We start from the raw sequence: 19,164 nt of genomic DNA on the forward strand, positions 1-19,164 counted from the left end.
TGGCAGGTAGAGGGTGCAGTGAAGCCAAAACTCCAACCTGGGTGACAAAGTAAGACTCTGTCTCAAAAAAAATAAATAAAATAAGAAATAAAATAAAGTTGGAGGAAAAATTATTTGAAAACTGGCAAATGAAAGCCTTATGAAGCTATAAAATCTGCTTCTGCGTGTATGTTTATATGTATCATGTGTATGTGATTTTGTAACTGAGTGCCCTATTTTTAATTTTTTTCCTCCTGCAGCCCTCTGTATTAACTTTTTAGTAATGAAATAATAATCTTGACTTTCTTTCCACCAAGCACTCCCTTGCATTGCTGGCTTATCTAATTATGTTTGCTTAGAAGTTCCAGAGACTGAATCTTGAGACAATCCAGATGCCTATGAAATTCTACCCCACCAGGAGATTACAAGGCCGCAGCTAATTTACAGCCCAGACAAGCCTGAGATGGTACCAGCCCATTCACCAGATGGGGCAAAAACTTGAGTCATTGGAACAAGTCTCGTAGACTTGCACCATCTCGCCCCACATGCCCTCCATACCAAACTTCCCCTTCTTAAGCCCTAGCATTTCGCCTGAGAATTCTGAAGTGGTTTTATTAAGGCAGGAGCCTGAACCATCTCCCCACTGCTAGCACTGAAAAATAAAGGCACTTTCCTTCTACTGCACCTTGTCCTTGTTATTCAATTTTGCAAGCAGAGGGCAGCTGAACCTGTGTTTGATTGATATTTCACTACCAAAAAATATATGAAAGAGCTATAGTTAATTGGCTTAAAGAAAAAGTAGGTGCTTAAATGAAATATTTTATCAGAAAAGTAGAAATGAACTCAAATGCCTTTTAATTATTGTAACTTGGGTAAATTTTTGGTAAATAAGACTACTTTGTTGGTTTAATGAAATCAGCAGTGTAATTTGATCAGCAAAACATCCACGTATTAACCTTAGGGCTTTTGCTTTGGTGGTGAGTGCCTAACATTCACAAACTGTAGAAATGATTAATAAAGAAATAAGATGATGGCTAGATTTGCCAATGTTTCCTGAAAATTTCCAAACATAGTTGTTAAGAAAGAATAAATAAATGTAACGAAATAAGAGGTTTTTGTTTGTTTGTTTAGAGTTGGAGTCTCACTCCGTCACACTAACTGGCGTGCAGTGGCATGATCATGGCTCACGGCAGCCTCGAACTCCTGGGCTCAAGTGATCCTCCTGCCTCAGCCTCCCAAAGGGCTGGGATTACAGGCATGAGCCTGGTCAGGTAGAAGTTTTAATAATAATTAGGTTTTATAATGTGTTTACTTAAAAAAGGTTTTTAAAATCCTTTTGGTAACTTTTTCTCCTCGAGTTTTGCTAAGCTAAGTTAAATGATAGGTATTCATTAACTATCTAGATCATCTCCAAATAACATATAATGCTGAGACATTAATGACTAATTATGAGTTTATAATCTTAAACTTTTGGCTTCGTACTTCAGAGAAACAAAGATATTTAGATGTGTTAGTATAATGTCCTGTTCCACATAAAAAAATTCCATTAGAAAGCCTCTTTCAAACTATTATAAAATGTGTATTCACTAATTGTTGGGACTCAACTGACAGTTAGAAATTACTTTGTTTTTGTAGTGGTAATTAGCTTTGTAAACTTTTTTTTTTTTTGAGACGAAATCTCACTCTTGTCCCCCAGGCTGGAGTGCAATGGCCGATCTCAGCTTACTGCAACTTCTGCCTCCCAGGTTCAAGCATTTCTCCTGCCTCAACCTCCCAAGTAGCTGGGATTACAGGCACCTGCCACCATGCCCAGCTAATTTTTGTATTTTTAGTAGAGACGGGGTTTCACCACATTGGCCAGGCTGGTCTTGAACTCCTGACCTCAGGTGATCTGCCCGCCTCAGCCTCCCAAAGTGCTGGGATTATAGGCGTGAGCCACCACACCTGGCCTAACTCTGTAAACATTTATCAGCCTCCAAGAGTATCTAGTACCTTAGTTTTTCTACTTGTTGCTCAACCCCACTTCACCACAATACCAGGTCCCAGACCTCACACTCGTGGAGATGCTCCTGGGATCCCTGCTTGCCTGCAGTAGCTTTTCTTGTAGCACTTCACACTTGAATACCTAATATAAGACCAAACCCTCATTATGATGTGATTTCCCTCAAACTTTATTTTTAGAGACAAGTTCTTGCTCTGTCAGCCAGGCTGAAGAGCAGTGATCATAGTTCACAGCATCCTCCAACTCCTAGCCTCAAGAGATCCTCCTGCCTTGGCCTCCCAAAGTCCTGGTATTATAGGTGTGAGCCATTACATCCAGGCCCCTCAAATTTTAGAAAATGATGGTTGGCTTCCCTTAAAGCAGCAGTCCCCAACCTTTTTGGCACCAGGGACTAGTTTCATGGAAGACAATTTTTTGACGGGGGCAGGGAAGGGGGGTGGTTTCGGGTACCTCAGATCATCAGGCATTAGATTCTCATAAGGAGCACACAGCATAGATCTCTCACATGCACAGTTCACAATAGAGTTCATGCACCTATGAGATCTGAATGCAGCTGCTGATCTGACAGGAGGCAGAGCTCAGGCAGTAATGCTCACCTGCCTGCCACTCACCTCCTGCTGTGTGGCCTGGTTCCTAACAGGCCACAGACTGGTACTGGTCTGTGGCCCCAGGGTTGGGGACTCCTGCCTTAAAGTAAACAAAAGCAGAATCTTGCTAAAAATTGGAGGAAAAAAACAAATGATATTAGGGTGTATTTTTATTGTCCATGGGATAGTCCACTGAATAGCTGTCAGAAATAAACTAACTCAGGTAGAGCAAAACAATACTAGATCATCCGCTGCAAAGCCACTAGCCCTACTTAAACTTTTCACCAGTTGTCAGCTGATTGCATTAAAGAAAATTACACCACTCTCCTGGAAACCTCATGTCTTTTGTTAGTAGCATTTGGAATAGGATTGGACACAGCAAAATCTGCTTCTGAAAAGGCTAGACACCCTCCCAATTCTCTCTCCCAGCTGAAGATATTTTTATCCCCTTTCAGCATTTGCAAATCTTGACAAAATTCCTCTGGGGACTGGTTATGTTGTTAAAAATAAACTACATACCAAATTCTCCTTCATCGGCAGAAAATGAGCTACTCGTTAGATGTGCTGCTGCCAAAACACTCATTAAAGTTCCTGGAGCTTCATGCCGCCACTGTTTCCGGTTTTCTGGAATGCCTTCAATCACAATAACTTGACCATCTGAAGAGGAAAGTGTTATTAAAAATAAAAATGCTTCTTCACTTGCATTTGTATAAGATCACAGAATGTTAAAACTTTGGAGGTAACCTAATCCCACCTCTCATTTTACTAATAAAGAAGCTGAGATATAGAAAAGTTTAATGACTTCTTGTCACATAGCTGATGGGGGGAAGAGTCATTCGTTGCTTTGTAAACTGGCTTTATCGGTGTGATAAAATTTTTATTCTATTTGCCTATTTTAAATGGATTTATAACTTAATAAGATAATTGAGGGGAAACTCAATTTATACACATAATTGCTCATTTCAGTGATATACTTAAATATTTCATCTTACAGCACATGTACAAATTTTAGCTCCCTCTCGGCTCATGTTATCAAGAACATAGGAAACGAGTAATAAAAATCTTTACCACCTGTGAAGATAACATCCAGAGGTTGGAGGCTGTTATGGCCTTTTTTTTGTTTCTTTGAAGACACAGTCTCGCTCTGTCAGCCAGGCTGGAATGCAGTAGCACGATCTTGGTCTGCAACCTCCACCTCCCAGGTTCAAGCAATTCTCCTGCCTCAGCCTCCCGAGTAGCTGGGATTACAGGTGTGTGCCATCATGCCTGGCTAATTTTTCTATTTTTAGTAGAGATGGGGTTTCACCATGTTGGCCAGGCTGATCTTGAACTCCTGACCTCATGATCTGCCCACCTCAGCCTCCCAAAGTGCGGGGATTGCAGGCGTGAGCCACCGTGCCCAACCTGCTATGATCCTCTTCTAAGGAAAGGCTATGTGAGAGGTTCAAATGTAAACGAAGGAATTTAGGTAGAAAACATCATCATATCCTAAACACTTCTAACATTTAAATAGCACATTGGCTTCAAAGCAATTTATATGTATCTTTGAACTATTAACTTTCTAAATCTTGTAGAGATAGCTACTCTTTTAATTCTAATTTTACTGGTAGAAAAAAAATGACCCTATGAAATCCCAAAAAAAGTTGCTGAGCTGGCCTTGGAAAGTAAATCAAGTCAGCTGCCCTTCCTCATGCATTTTCCCTCACTCCGAGGAAGGTGGCATCCTGGATTTTTCCTCCTTTATATGTACATGTCTAGAGTGGTCGTCTATCCAGGATAATTAGCAGGCAAGTCTCTTTAGGAGTAGGGAGATATCAAAACAACATATTTGAAAGTGTCTGATACAAGTCTATAGGGGTTGTACTGAGAAGTAGACTATCACATCAGGATGAGCACCGGGCTGTACGGGTCCTTGGTCTTCCCTTCCTGACGACTGACACTAAGCACAGACTCACCGTCAGGCCCTGTGGGGCAGGTGGAGGTGATGTCGGCCACTGCCATCATGTGCAGCAGAGCCTGAGGCGCTCCTCCATCCCACTGCCTCCTGTTTCCCACAGCAGCTACAGTCTGCGTGGAAAACCCTGGGTGTAAGAAAACAACTCGTTAATTCAAAAGCAGTCAAAGTGTGACTCATTGCCCCAAACAGTTCTTAGGAACTCAGAGGTAGTTTATCAGCAGGTACGTTCAAAACCAGAAAAATCACCACCCTTGTTCTAACAGAAATAAGATTGAAATGACAAAAAGGTGTCAACACTGTTTTACTTTTACTCTTTAGTGTTTGATTGACTAGCCAATATTGCTAAATACTAAGGAAGTATCAGTGACACAAATGGACAAATTCCTTGAGGCATCTATGAGAACTTTCACTTTAGTCTTTTTCCACAGAAACACAATCTGTTCCATTTTCTTAATTTAAAAAATAACTTGTTCTGTCTTTTTCCTTATTACTGTTTTCACTATAGAAAATCTGAAAATAGCCAGGCACGGTGGCTCACGCCTCTAATCCCAGCACTTTGGGAGGCCAAAGTAGGCAGATCACCAGGTCAGGAGATCGAGACCATCCTGGCTAACACGGTGAAACCCCATCTCTGCTAAAAATACAAAAAATTAGCTGGGCGTGGTGGCAGGCGCCTGTAGTCCCAGCTACTCGGGAGACTGAGGCAGGAGAATGGTGTGAACCCTGGAGGCCGAGCTTGCAGCGAGCCGAGATCACGCCACTGCACTCCAGCCTGGGCGACAGAGCGAGACTCCGTCTCAAAAAATAATAATAATAATTAAAAAAAAAAAAAAATGAAAATCTGAAAATCAGGTAAGTAGAAGAAAAAAAAAATCACCCATAATCTCATTGTCCAGAGACTATAACAATTTCAATTTTTCCCTTCTGCATATGGTTTTTGCTTTGTTTTGAAACAAAAAATTGGACCACATACTAGATGTCCTCTTAGAGCTTGCTTTTTTCAATCAGCTACAGATCATATCCAGGTTATTAAATATTCTTCTATACAGCTATTTTAAAGCAAACATAATATTCTGCTTTATGAATGTAATATAACTAATCATTTCCTGCCAGATTTTTAGGTTACTAGTGATTTTTCACTATTAAAAATAATACCATCATATAATGACCTCATTTGTAACTAAATTTTTGTGGATATTTATGATTATTTAATCATAACGTATAATTCAATAGATACATTATTGAAAATGACAATTCTAGGGATTAGATATTATTTGCTTTACTACACAGCTTTTTGTTGTTAAAGTTGAATTATTACTAATTCTGTGATTTTTTTCCTATGTATTTTGAACAGCTAGCTCTTCCCTGTTAAAAAAAAATTACCTATATTCCTTTATTTCATTTTTGAATGTATAACTTTTTTACATATAAACTCTTTGATTTTTTAAATTTATTTTGTTGTATCATATTATATAGGGTCTGATTTCACAATCTTCCCCAAACTGTTAACCAATTGGCCCAGCAGCATTTATTTGAATAATCCTTTCTTTTCACACTGACTTGTGATGTTACTTTTCATTTGTGCTGAATTATGATACATACTAGGATTTGTTTCTAGCTTTCTCTTCTCACTGTTTTAACTATTTGGGTGCTACTATCATATTGTTTGAATGACCATAATTTCTGTAATATATTTTGACGTTTGGAAAGGTAAGTACCACTTCACTGTTCTTCTTTTTCAAAATTTTTGGCTACTTAAGAAGCTCCAGGATTCTCAACCTGCTGAGATCTCCCATACCATTAAAAAAAAAAAAAAAAAAAAAAAAAAAAAAAAATCCTACTGTGGTTTTGATTGAAATAGCCTTAAATCCACATATTGAGGGAGGAGAAGGAAAGAACCAGTTAGGCAGGCAGTTAGGGCAGGTCCTCAGTATTCTTTCAAACAAAAGAACAGTCTGAAAACTCAAGCTGCAGACACATATAAGGGAACTAGCACAGGAAGCTTGCCTAAAACATGCCCACAGCTGCACAGATAAGGGAGCAAGCCCAACACAGAAATGCCTTTGTCCTTTGTGCATCCGTGGGCCTCCAGCAAACAGTTCCTTCTCCTTTTGTGGGCATGTACATGGTGGCCTCCAATGAGCACATTCCCTTCCTTTTTGGGGCATACTTTGGACTGTGAGCCAAGCCTCTGTGAACCATCACTCTGACACTCAGCTGGTTGTGGGCCAAGGCTCCAATTGGTCTTTACACCATGTCAATTTTTTTTTTTTTTTTTTTTTTTTTTTTGAGATGGAGTCTTGCTTGTTCTGTCATGTGGCTGGAGTGACTGGAGTATGGTTGCACAATCTTGGCTCACTGCAACCTTCACCTCACAGGTCCAAGTGATTCTTGTGCTGCAGTTTCCCAAGTAGCTGAGATTACAGGTGTGCACCACCACACCTGGCTAATTTTTATATTTTTAGTAGAGATGGGCTTTTGCCATATTGGCCAGGCTAGTCTTGAATTCCTGGCCTTGAGAGATCTGTCCACCTTGGCCTCCCAAAGTGCTGGGATTACAGGCATGAGCTATCATGCCTGGTCAACCATCATGTCATTTTCTGAGTGGTGCCTTTTCCAAAAACAACCCCCAGCCAGTCAGCATACTAGGAGAACGGGGTGGAGCTGCCAGAAATTCACGCCTTATGCAAGTGAAACACCCAGCCCTATCAGGTTCCTCATAAAAGCCTTTGTACTCAGCTGTGAAATGGCAACTCTCTTGGGTCCCCTCTCCACAGTGAAGAGCTTTCCTCTTTCGTTTATTAAACTTTTGGTCCAAACTCACCCTTGGTGTCCACGCTCCTTATTCTTCTGGTCATGAGACAAAGAGTTCTGGGTAATACCTCAGACAATGATACTGCAATATTTATTTGGAAAAAATATTTCCAATATATAGCACTGCTATTTCTCTCCATTTATCCAAGTGGTCTATAAATACCTCAGCAAGGTTTTACAGTTTTCTTTCTATATGCCACACAATTCTCATAAAGTTTATTCCTTTATGAGAATGAAATACACATACACACTCATATATATTTGCGTTATTACTATAAATGAGATCTGACAACCAACTGAGGAAAACATTTGCAATACATATTACAGGCAAAGGTTTGATTTAAATCAGTCTTATAAAGAAAAAAACAAACATGTCATTTTCAGTAGAAAAAAGGATGAAGGGCATGAGTACATAATTCATAAGAGAAATATGAAGGGTTGGCTGGGCATGGTGGATCATGCCTGTAATCCCAGCACTTTGGGAGGCAGAGGTGGGAGGCAGAGGCATCACCTGAGATTAAGAGTTCGAATACCAGCCTGGCCAACATGGTGAAACCTCGTCTCTACTAAAAATATTTAAAAAATTAGCTAGGTGTTGTGGCGTGCACCTATCCCAGCTACTCAGAGAGGCTGAGGCAGGAGAATTGCTTGAATCCAGGAGGCGGAGGTTGCAGTGAGCCAAGATTGTGCCACTGCACTACAGCCTGGGTGACAGAGGGAGACTCAATCCCCAAAAAAAAAAAGAAAAGAAAAGAAAAGAAATATGAATGGTCAACAAACATATAGAAAAATTCTTCAGCCTGAATAATTATTACAGGAATACAGATTAAAATGAGAGACAATTTTCAGTATACTGCTAATGAAGGGCTTTTTTTCCTTTCATCTAAAAAACAGCCAACCTCCTCTGCTTTTCCCAGCAAACTGATGCAAAGACAACAGTGAATTTACCCCTCACACAGTTGACTGCTTTCCCTGAGGCCATTAACGGCTCCAGTAGGGCCAAATCCCACTCACCTCATCTGGCCTTTCTCCTCCAGTTGATGCTGCCAATTCCTGTGCCTCCTCCATGACCTGTCTCTCCTCCTTTGGCTTTACTCTCTCCTGATTCTCCAAAGTTTGTCTATATAGTGGTAGGGATATGTCCTAAGTCCCATTTCCCTCTCACTCCAGTCCTTCTGCATAGGTATTTTGACCATCACGAAGGTTAAAAACCACAGATATGCTAAGGGCCACCAAGCTATATCTTCATCCCTGATAGGCCCCAGGCCTTCAGTCTTATATAGCATCTGCAATTGATGCTATATAGATCTAAATCTCAACACGTTCCAAATTTAGATCGCTACCTTGTCTCTCTCGACCCCATTACCCTCCATGTGATATATTTGGGTTCATGAAAGCTTCATGCATTTGAATTAGCAAACTGGGAATATCCTTGAGCCCCTTCTCTTCCTCAGGTCCCACACTCAGTATCTATTCTTCCTGCACCACTCTGGCTCATGCACTTGGACTCTTCTCCTGCCTTCATTCTTGCCCTCCATGCCATCCTTTGCTCTGCAGCCAGCATGATCCTTCTCAATCACAAATATGATGGCATGCCAAACCCTGGAGGAGTGCAGACCTCCCTGACTCTCTACCCAGCTCGCACTTCAACAGTGATTAACATTTCAGGCTCAGAAAACATGTTCTGTGCCTCTTTTGCTCATAACCCTTCTGTGATATTGAGAACAGGGTCCAGATTTTATTCATCTTTGAGCTCCCTACCACCAAGCAATCTTTGGCACAAGGGAGATGCCTGCTGAATGGAGATTTTTCCAGAAGGAAATAAGGCAGAGAATATTCCAGGAAGAGGAAACTAAGCCAAGTCAGGTCTGTAAATGCTATAGGAGAAAATGGGCATTCCAGCTCTAGTAGAAAATGGGCATTCCAGCAGGCTGTATGGATCCCATTTTCCATGGAAGGAATGAGGCAGTGCTGGGATGAGAAAAGTGGGTCACAACAGAATTAGGCCATGTAGTGTAAAATGTGATAATATGTGGAATGGACCTTATTCTGCAGGTATTATCCAGAAAAAAATCTGAGCAGAGTAATAATATGCCAAGATAACTTTAGCAACTGATATGGTTTGGCTGTGTCCCCACCCAAATCTCATCTTGAATTCCTGTGTGTTGTTGGGGCGGGGCAGGGGGGCCCAGTGGGAGGTGGTTGAATCATGGGGGCGGGTCTTTCCCATGCTGTTCTCATGATGGTGAATGAATCTCATGAGATAAGATGGTTTTAAAAAGAGGAGTTCCTCTGCACAAGTTCTTTCTCTTTGCCTGCTGCCATCCATGTAAGATGTGACTTGCTTTTCCTTGCCTTCCACCATGATTGTGAGGCTTCCCCATCCGTGCGGAACTGTAAGTCCAATTAAACCTCTTTCTTTTGTAAATTGCTCAGTCTCAGGTATGTCTTTTTCAGCAGCATGAAAATGGACTAATACAGTAACCATTTAGAGAATGAAGGGGAAATACTAGAGAAAAGGATGTCACATAAGCAAATAAGGCAACACAGTGAGGGGAAGGCAAAGGGAAAATGAAAAGACAGCACTTATATTAGGCACCTAGTATGTGCCAGGTCGTTTATACATCAAAACTCACCTTGGTCCTCACAATAACCCTGTGTGGTTATTCCTACTACTATTACCCTCTGTTTCTAAGATGAAACTGAGATTCAGAGTGTTGGAATAACTTGTGAAAGAAAGGTCACATAACCAGAAAGTGGCAGCAACAGCTGAGATTCAAACTCCCATCTGTCTCTGAAGCCTACACTACACTACTGAGAGATGACAGAGCTCTAAACTAGTAACAGAGGGAAGGAAGGAAGAGGAAGACTCCAGAGATGTCTCAGAGTAGACACTATGCTGAGGGTACACCCTGGTGACAGCACTGACTGTGAAGTTCTCATAAGATAAGTAAACAACAACAAGGGAGGGGTCCCAGGTGGGGGTTGGGGGTGGGGGAACAACTGTTCTGAGAGATGACTAATCACAGATAAGCTGCTGGCACATCCTGTTCCCAAATACCTCATTCCTTCCACATGTAGCCCCAGCAGCAAAACCTTACCTGCACACCTTACTAGCATGTAGCTCCTCTAATAGGACCCTATAAAACTTCCCTCTAGCCCCTGCCTCTTGGCAGACAGCCCCTTCTCTGCTGTGCTGCCCACTGCACTCTTGCAACGTATCTTTGTCCCTTAATAAATCTGCCTTTCTTTACCTACAATTGTGTTCATAAATTCTTTTACTGCCCGCAACACTGGCCCCCAGCCAGTTGCACCTGTGACACTGACCAAAATAAAGGGTCACTGGAAAGGAAGAGCACAGAAGAGCTTGACTTTACACAGCTGAGTTTCAGATACCTGCAACACTTGTCCATGGAGGTTCCCAGAAGATAATGAGAAAGACTGGTAAGTCTGGAGCTCCCAGGAGAAGCTGAAGCTGCAGGAGGGAGTGGGTGTGGAGCAGGAGAGGAGGGCTGGATCTCAGGGAGTGTGGTCACTGCATGGGTGGCAGGAGAATAGGAAGTGTGTTTCTGCCTTGCTTAGAGCAGAGAGGGGTCAAGTAACAGTGGAGCCGAGGCAGATGCATGGGGACAGAGTTCAAGATGGGTTGCTAATAAAACAGTTCCTTCTCATTTACAGCTTTCAAGAGACACGTACCTGCTTCTGGGCAGTGAAGTTTCTCAAATGCTTTGTCTGTATAATCTCCACGCTCCTTTACACATTTATATTCCTTAAACTTCAGGCCATCCTCAAAGGTCAAAGTTTCATTTAGTATATCCATTGCCTAAATCAATTCCACAGTGTTTCATGATAAATTAGCCATATTTTGAAAGAAAGAAAAACCATGTTTTTGTGTTTCTAGTAAAACTAATTAGCAAGGTATATGGTAAATATTCAACATATGTTTACTAAACAAATAAATCCATAGAGTTTTAAAACTAGAGCTATGTTAGAATAAGATAAAAACAGAAATGTTTGCATTTCTTCTCCATGTTAACAGTGTCAAGCACTGGTCAGAAGGCAACTTAATTTTATCTAGACTTTCTGACTTCAATATTATTCCACTTCAGTTCCATTCCACAGTGCTCTCAAGCTTTTGTCATTCATGCCCTGTTTTAAGTGTACAACATTCTTAAACCAGCTCCCTAAATCTGCTCCTAGTATTTTGTAATCAATACCAAAATGACCACTTCAGTTTCAAGCAGATCACAGCAAAGAATAAGAAAGAGTGGCAGTTAAAACTTTTTGGACTCCATTCTTTCATTTCAGCAGGGCAATGTCAGCACCTCACTTCACAGAGGTCTGTGAGAGTACCACTTCTCAAGTTCCCACCCAGAAGCAGGTCCCCAGATCTGCTCCACTCTGATGTCACAACTCTGAGGCATTTAGGAACTTACAGTTGAACAGAGGTGAATGCTAACTATCACCACTCTAATGAAGTCTTTGTGTAGTAAATGCTCATAAAAATAAGAAATGCTAACATGAAAATGTTTTAAGCTAATGAAAAACATTAAATAGATTGAGCATCAGGTATAATTATTCATATTTATATTGACTTAAAAGGTGAATTCAGAAAAGGTAAAATGGAAAAATAAACCAGTTAATTTTGACATTTGTTACAGTTCTGATAAAACCAGGATAAAAAAAGATTTTAAAATCAACTAATAAAATGAAATTTGGATTTGCCGTATTGGATTTACTGTATTTACTCCTTGCTGTGGCAAGGAGAGCCCAAATGCATGAATGAGATTTACTCAAAGTTATCAATAACTAATTAAGACCTAAAATAAATGTGCCTGGTTTCGGGGTACCTGTTCAATTTTTCAGGTCAGTATATTAGTTGTTGACAATGTATCAGATCTTCTATTTTAATTTGGCTATGATAAAAATTAATATTACGAGTAAAATAGCTCCTTTAAAGAAAAGTACATTAAAATGTAACAATTTATCTAAAGAAATACCCCAATGAAGTAAAATGGGAGAATAAAAAGTATTTGGAAGACTCATTTGAACACCAAACATTTTTCTTTCTTTCTTTTTTTTTTTTTTTTTTGAGATGGAGTCTCACTCTGTCGCCCAGGCTCGAGTGCAGGTGATCTCAGCTCACTGCAACCTCCGCCTCCTGGATTCAAGTGATTCTCCTGCCTCAGCCTCCTAAGTAGCTGAGACTACAGGCAGGAGACACCAGGCCCAGCTAATTTTTTGTATTTTTAGTAGAGACAGGGTTTCACCATGTTAGCTGACCTCGTGATCCATCTCAGCCACCCAAAGTGCTGGGATTACAGCCATGAGACGCTATGCCCCGGCCTTGAGCATCAAACATTTTTCTAGAAATATTTTTAAAAATTCTAAACATCCAAATAAGAAAAGAAGAAGCCAAACCATCTCTTCACGGATATGATACTATACCTTGAAAACCCTGAAGACTCCACCCAAAGGTTGCAGGAACTGATGGACAACTTCAACAAAGTTTCAGGATACAATATCGAAGTAAAATAATCAATAGCATTCCTATACACCAATAACATTCAAGCACAGCACCAAATCAAGAATGTAATCCCATTTACAATAGCCACCAAAAAATAAAATAAAATACCTAGGAGTACATCTAACCAAGGAGGTGAAAGATCTCTACAAGAAGAACTACACAACACAGAAAGAAATTCTAGATGACACAAATGGAAAAACATTCTACACTCATGGATTGGAATAATCAATATCATTAAAATGGCCATACTGCTCAAAGTAATCTATAGATTAACACTACTCCTGTCAAACTACCAATGTCACTTTTCACAGGATTGGAAGAAAAAAAAAACTATTCTAAAATTCATATGTAAATAAAAAAGAGCCCAAATAGACAAAGTAATTCTAAGCAAAAAGAACAAAGCCAGAGTTGTCACATTACCCAACTTCAAACTACACCATAAGACTACAGTAATCAAAACAGTATGGTACAGGTTCAAAAACAAACACATAAACCAAGGAACAGAATAGAGAACCCAGAAATAAAGCCACCCATCTACAGCCATCTACTGTTTGACAAAATCAACAAAAATAAGCAATGGGGAAAGGATTTCCTATCCAATAAAAGGTGCTAGGATAGCTGGTTAGCTATATGCAGAAGAATGAAACTGGACCCCACCTTTCACTGTATACAAAAATTAACTCAAGATGACTTAACAATTTAAATATAAGACCTCAAACCATAAGAATCCTAGAAGAAAACCTAGGAAACACCATTCTGAACATGGGCCTTGGGAAAGAATTTGTGATTAAGTCCTCAAAAGCAACTGCAACAAAAACAAAATTGACAAGTGGGACCTAATTAAACTAAAGAGCTTCTGCACAGCAAAAGAAACTATCATCAGAGTGAACAGGCAACCTACAGAATGTGAGAAAATATTTGCAAACTATGCATCCAACAAAGGTCTAATATCTAGACTTTATAAGGAACTTAACTGAACAAGAAAAAATAACCCAAATTTTAAAGTGGACAAAAGACAGAAACAGACACTTCTCAAAAGAAGACATACAAGCAGCCAACAACTACATAAAAGAATACTCATCATCCCTAATTATCAGAGAAATACAAATCAAAACCACAATGAAATACCATCTTACATGAGTCAGAATGGCTACTACTAAAAAGTCAAAAAACAAATATTGGCGAGGCTGCAGAGAAAAGGGAATGTTTATGTAGTGTTGGTGGAAATGTAATGTAAATTAGTTCAACCACTGTAGGAAGCAGTTTGGATATTTCTCAAAGAACTTAAAACAGAACTGTTCAACCCAGCAATCCCATTACTGAGTATATACCCAAAAGAAAACAAATCATTCTACCAAAAAGACACATATACTCATATGTTCATCCCAGCACTATTCACAATAACGAAGTCATGGAATAAACCTAGGTGCCCATCAGTGGTGGTCGGGATAAAAAAAATGTGGTACATATACACCATGGAATACTATGCAGCCATAAAAAAGAATGAAATCATGCCCTTTGCAGCAACATGGATGCAGCTAGAGGCCACTATCCTAAGCAAATTACATAGGGTTAGAAAACCAAATTCTGCACGTTCTCACTTATAAGTGGGAGCTAAACATTGGGTACTCATGGACATAAAGATGGCAACAATAGATACTGGGAGCTACTACGGGGGGGTAAGAAAGGAGGGAAGCAAGGCTTGAAAAACTAACTACTGGGTATTATGCTCAGTACCTGAGTAACGGGATCATTCATATCCCAAACCTCAACATCACACAATATATCCAGGTAACAAATCTGCACAGTACCACCTGAATCTAAGATAAAAGTTGAAAACAATTATCCCTACAGCCTGTGAAATAATTTCATGAAACAAGCTATTAAGTAAGATATATGCATTTTCTCATACCTACTAATGGAAATTTAGACTTAATGGCATACCTCTTCCTCTTGGAGGATGTTTTCATCAGAAATACATTTGTCTAAATTAATTTCAAACTTTACCCCCTTCTAGGAGAAAGCAAAAAAAAAAAAAAAAAAAATCAGTTTGGCAATTCAATAAAAGCCTTAAAATTACAACTCCCTAGGTCAATTTGTTTGACATTATAGATTCTTTTTTTTTTGGAGACGGAGTCTCGCTCTGTTGCCCAGGCTGGAATGCAGGGGCCGGATCTCAGCTCACTGCAAGCTCCGCCTCCTGGGTTCACGCCATTCTCCTGCCTCAGCCTCCCAAGTAGCTGGGACTACAGACACCCGCCACCTCGCCTGGCTAGTTTTTTGTATTTTTTAGTAGAGACGGGGTTTCACCGGGTTAGCCAGGATGGTCTCGATCTCCTGACCTCGTGATCTGCCCGTCTTGGCCTCCCAAAGTGCTGGGATTACAGGCTTGAGCCACCGCGCCCAGCCTGACATTATAGATTCTTAAAACCATTAGTCTCACATCACAAAATAGAGCAATTCTATAAAATAGTTGGGGGAAAATCATGTAGGCAACCCAGATCACAAGGTGGTTCCCCAGCCAGCTATTTAATATGGAACCCAAAGACAAAAGTATTTCTTACCTTAGCTTTATATTTCTGTTCTAGATTTTTACTTTCTTTTGTGTTCTGAAGCCTCATTTGTTTCAAGTCTCTTTCAATGTCCTGAAAATTTAGAGAAAAATACAATTTTATCACTGTATGTTTACATGAGTTGATTTCCGGTTAAATCTGATGATTGATTTAAGAACAAAACAAGCTTTTATAATGGAAAGTTAATAATAATTCACTAAAAACTTGGGCACAGTATCCATTCTACATTTAACACTGGCACTTCAGTGGGTGAAATTCTATAATGTGACAATACTTATCACTCCAGTCCAACCCAATTCAATTCAAGAATGTAATTTTGACTACAGGATCTTTCCTTTAAGAGGCTTATGATCTTAATCCGGAAAATAAGCAAAGTGCACAACTCATGATGGTAGACAGGAAGGAGAGGGCTCTGAAAATTGGCAGGCAATTTCAAGGAGGAAGAGAAGAAAACTAAAAGTGGATAACAAGAATTTCAAAGGCACAGTTGAGATGTGAACTCCATATTCGGAGGTTTCTTAGCGTCCTATCTTGGGCCGTCTGCTCTTCTCTTCCCTAACACAAGGGATTTCACTCATTCCTATGGATTTAAACGCCACCGTTAAGCAGTGACTCTTAAATGTGTATCTTCAGGCTTCACTTTTCCTCTCCTCTGAGCTCTAGACTCACGTATCCAACTACCTACTTAGCATCATCTTCATCTTAATATTCACTTCACAAATTCACACTGAGCACGCCCTAGGGGCCAGACACCCACAAAATGGGTTAGCAGAGTGGACATGACCAGAAAGGTCCCTGCTGACATGGAGCTTACATTTTACTGCAGTAGGATAGGTAATAAATGAGTTAATAAACGACATAATTTCAGAAAGTGTTAAGTGCTATCAAGGGAACAAAATAGGATAACAGGACGGAAAATGAGTAGGGAGTGAGAGTAACATAGGCAAAGCTTATCTGACAATTGATTTAAGCCCTGGAATGATATTGGACCTTGGCACATGCAGGTCTAGGGAGAGCATTTTCCATGGAGAGGAAACAGTGGGGTAAAGGCTCCAGAGCAGGTATGTAAACTCTCACAACCTCTCTAACTCAATGTCCAAATGGAACTTGATTGCCCTCCACCCCTCCCCAGCAGAAGGCACTGAAATCATATGCTTTCAGCCAAGACAGAGTATTAGAAACCAGATTTAATTCCTCACCTAAAACAACCAAAGAGCCAGACAAAATATATACTTGATAAATGGTTTTTAATACATTAGACATCCAGCAATGAAAGACAGTAATCCCTGAGAAACAGAAAACCAATGAGACAAGCCCTGCAACTGCCTCAGCCTCCTGTCTTGAGAGTGTTTGCAGGCCATGGTGCGGGGATGGGGAACTGAAGAGGTGCGGGGATGGGGAACCGAAGATGAGTGTGGCCGACTCCCTGAGTTGATAAGACAAGGCTTGGGGGTATTAAGGTGCTACAGTCTGAAAGGCAAAGACCCAAAGAGGAGAGAGCTGCATAAAGAGAACTGAAACACTCATACAATGTCAAGGGGAGTATAACACAGTGTGACCATTCTGGAACACCATTTGGTAGTTCTTTGAAAGTTAAATATATACCTACTATATGATCCATCCATTCCAGTTCAATGTATTTACCCAAAAGAAAGAAAAGAAGCATATGACCACATAAAGATTTGTACATGATAGCCAGGCACGGTGGCTCACACCTGTAATCCCAGCACTTTGGGAGGCTCAGGTGGGTGGATTACCTCAGGTCGGGAGTTTGAGACCAGCCTGACCAACATGGTGAAACCCCGTCTCTACGAAAAATACAAAATTAGCCGGGCGTGGTGGCGCATGCCTGTAGTCTCAGCTACTTGGGAGGTTGAGTCAGAAGAATCACTTGAACCCAGGAGGCAGAGGTTGCGGTGAACTGAGATCGCACCATTGCACTCCAGCCTGGGCAACAAGCGTGAAGCTTGTCTCAAAAAAAAAAAAAAAAAAAAAAAAAGATTTGTAAATGAATGTTCCTAGCAGCTTTATTTATAACAGCCAAAAACTGGAGACAATCCAAATATCCATCTACAGTGAATGGATCAATACATTTTGATATATTCATACAATAGAATATACTCGGCAATAAAGAATAATGAACTATTAATATGTGCAACATGGATAAATCTCAACATTATTATGTGAATGAAAGTAGCCAGAAAAAAGAGCACATACAGCATGACTCCATTTATGTAATCCAAACAAATCTAGAAAATGCAAACCAACCTACAGCGACAGAAAGCAGATCTGTGGTGGCATGGGGATGAGATGGGAGGAGAGGCAGGGAGAATGAGAGAGAGGAGTTTACAAAAGGGCGCATCAAACTTTTGCAAGTGATGGCTACGCTCACTATATTGATCGTGGTGATGGTTTAATGGGTGTGTATGTCAATCATATAAAGCATACACATTAAATATGTGTGGTTTATTATGATCAATTATATCTCAATAAAATTGTTTTTTTTAAAAAGAGATGGGGGACTCAAGTCCTAATCTGTGGCAGTACATTGGAGAAGTGAGCAAGAGACTGCACACCAGCCTGGAGTTCCTGCCTCAAGATCCCAGATCCCATGGCTGCAAGGTTATCAGTCTTCACAGGGCCAAGAGGGCCTTTCAGATGACATGACCCTGGACAGCTTGACAGCAGACTAAGATTGAATGTCCCACCCACGGGTGTAGACTGGGGTTGGAATCTGAGATCGTTGTATTTTAAGGAAAGTAAAGTAATGGAGCACTTATTATACAATTGAGACAACCAGACTATCCAAGCATATCAGACAACCAACTTCACAAGTATAAGTAAGATACATAAGCCAGAGTCCTGATTTCAGACTTCACACTATTGCAAGGCAGAAAAACACCCTTCCCAAGGTTGCAGGGCAAATAGCTCATAATGCTTCAAACTGACACAGGCTGGTATATGAGGTATTTGGAAATGCTGTGGACACAGAGATGAGGCAGTTATTAATTCTAAGAGAGAAAGAGAAAAAAGCTGTGCGAGAAACTTCACCAGAAGGTCTGATACGATGTGTTCTGCAAGAAAAGAAGAGAGGGAAAGGAAATTTCGTGGAGGAATGAACATTTTACAAAGGCCTGGAGGTTAAAAGGAAGATGTCTTTTTAAATAAGTAGGGCTTTAAAAAGCAATTTGAAAAGTTTAGAGCTTTGGGTATGTTTGGGGGAAATGTGAGCGATGATGCTGGAACATTCTGTTAGGAACAATTCACAAAGGTCTAGCATGCCATGCTAAGGAAAATGGCAGTCACCATTGATTGTCATGTAGAGAAATAATGTGTTCAAATCAGTATTTTGGAAAGATAACTTTACAAGTAGAGACTTTTTTAAAGTGTCTTATTATATAGCTGCATATTTCCTTCAAAAAAGATAATTAAAACCTAAATTCAAAAATTAGACAAATTAAGTGATGATTATTTCCTTTACAAAAGTTTGCAAAGGGATCTGCTGCTGGATTGCTCTGGAGGACAGCCTTCAGGAAATATCAGATGCCTTTTTGTTTGTTTGTTTTAGAGATGGAGTCTCGCTATATTACCCAGGCTGGTCTCAAACTCCTCAGCCTCCCAAATAGCTGGAACTACAGTCTTGTGCCACCATTCCTGTCTTTCAGATGGCTTTTTTGTTTGAAGATATTGATTAGAATGCTGACAGAACTAAGGAATGGACACTT

General features: G+C 40.2%; 1 protein-coding gene across 1 annotated transcript in view; it reads right to left on the reverse strand.

The window, feature by feature from the left end:
• Positions 1-19,164, reverse strand: part of NEK5 (NIMA related kinase 5) — a 90,353-nt gene that overhangs the window by 22,553 nt on the left and 48,636 nt on the right. Inside the window, exons 17-21 of the mRNA XM_007960468.3 lie at positions 15,431-15,511; positions 14,811-14,879; positions 11,036-11,162; positions 4,524-4,649; positions 3,088-3,225 (exon numbers count right to left, since the gene is read on the reverse strand). Of these exons, the coding sequence (XP_007958659.2) occupies positions 3,088-3,225; positions 4,524-4,649; positions 11,036-11,162; positions 14,811-14,879; positions 15,431-15,511 (541 nt within the window). The remainder of the gene's footprint in view (positions 1-3,087; positions 3,226-4,523; positions 4,650-11,035; positions 11,163-14,810; positions 14,880-15,430; positions 15,512-19,164) is intronic.

The sequence above is a fragment of the Chlorocebus sabaeus genome, chromosome 3 (genome assembly GCF_047675955.1).
Source record: "Chlorocebus sabaeus isolate Y175 chromosome 3, mChlSab1.0.hap1, whole genome shotgun sequence".
Classification (NCBI taxonomy): domain Eukaryota; kingdom Metazoa; phylum Chordata; class Mammalia; order Primates; family Cercopithecidae; genus Chlorocebus; species Chlorocebus sabaeus.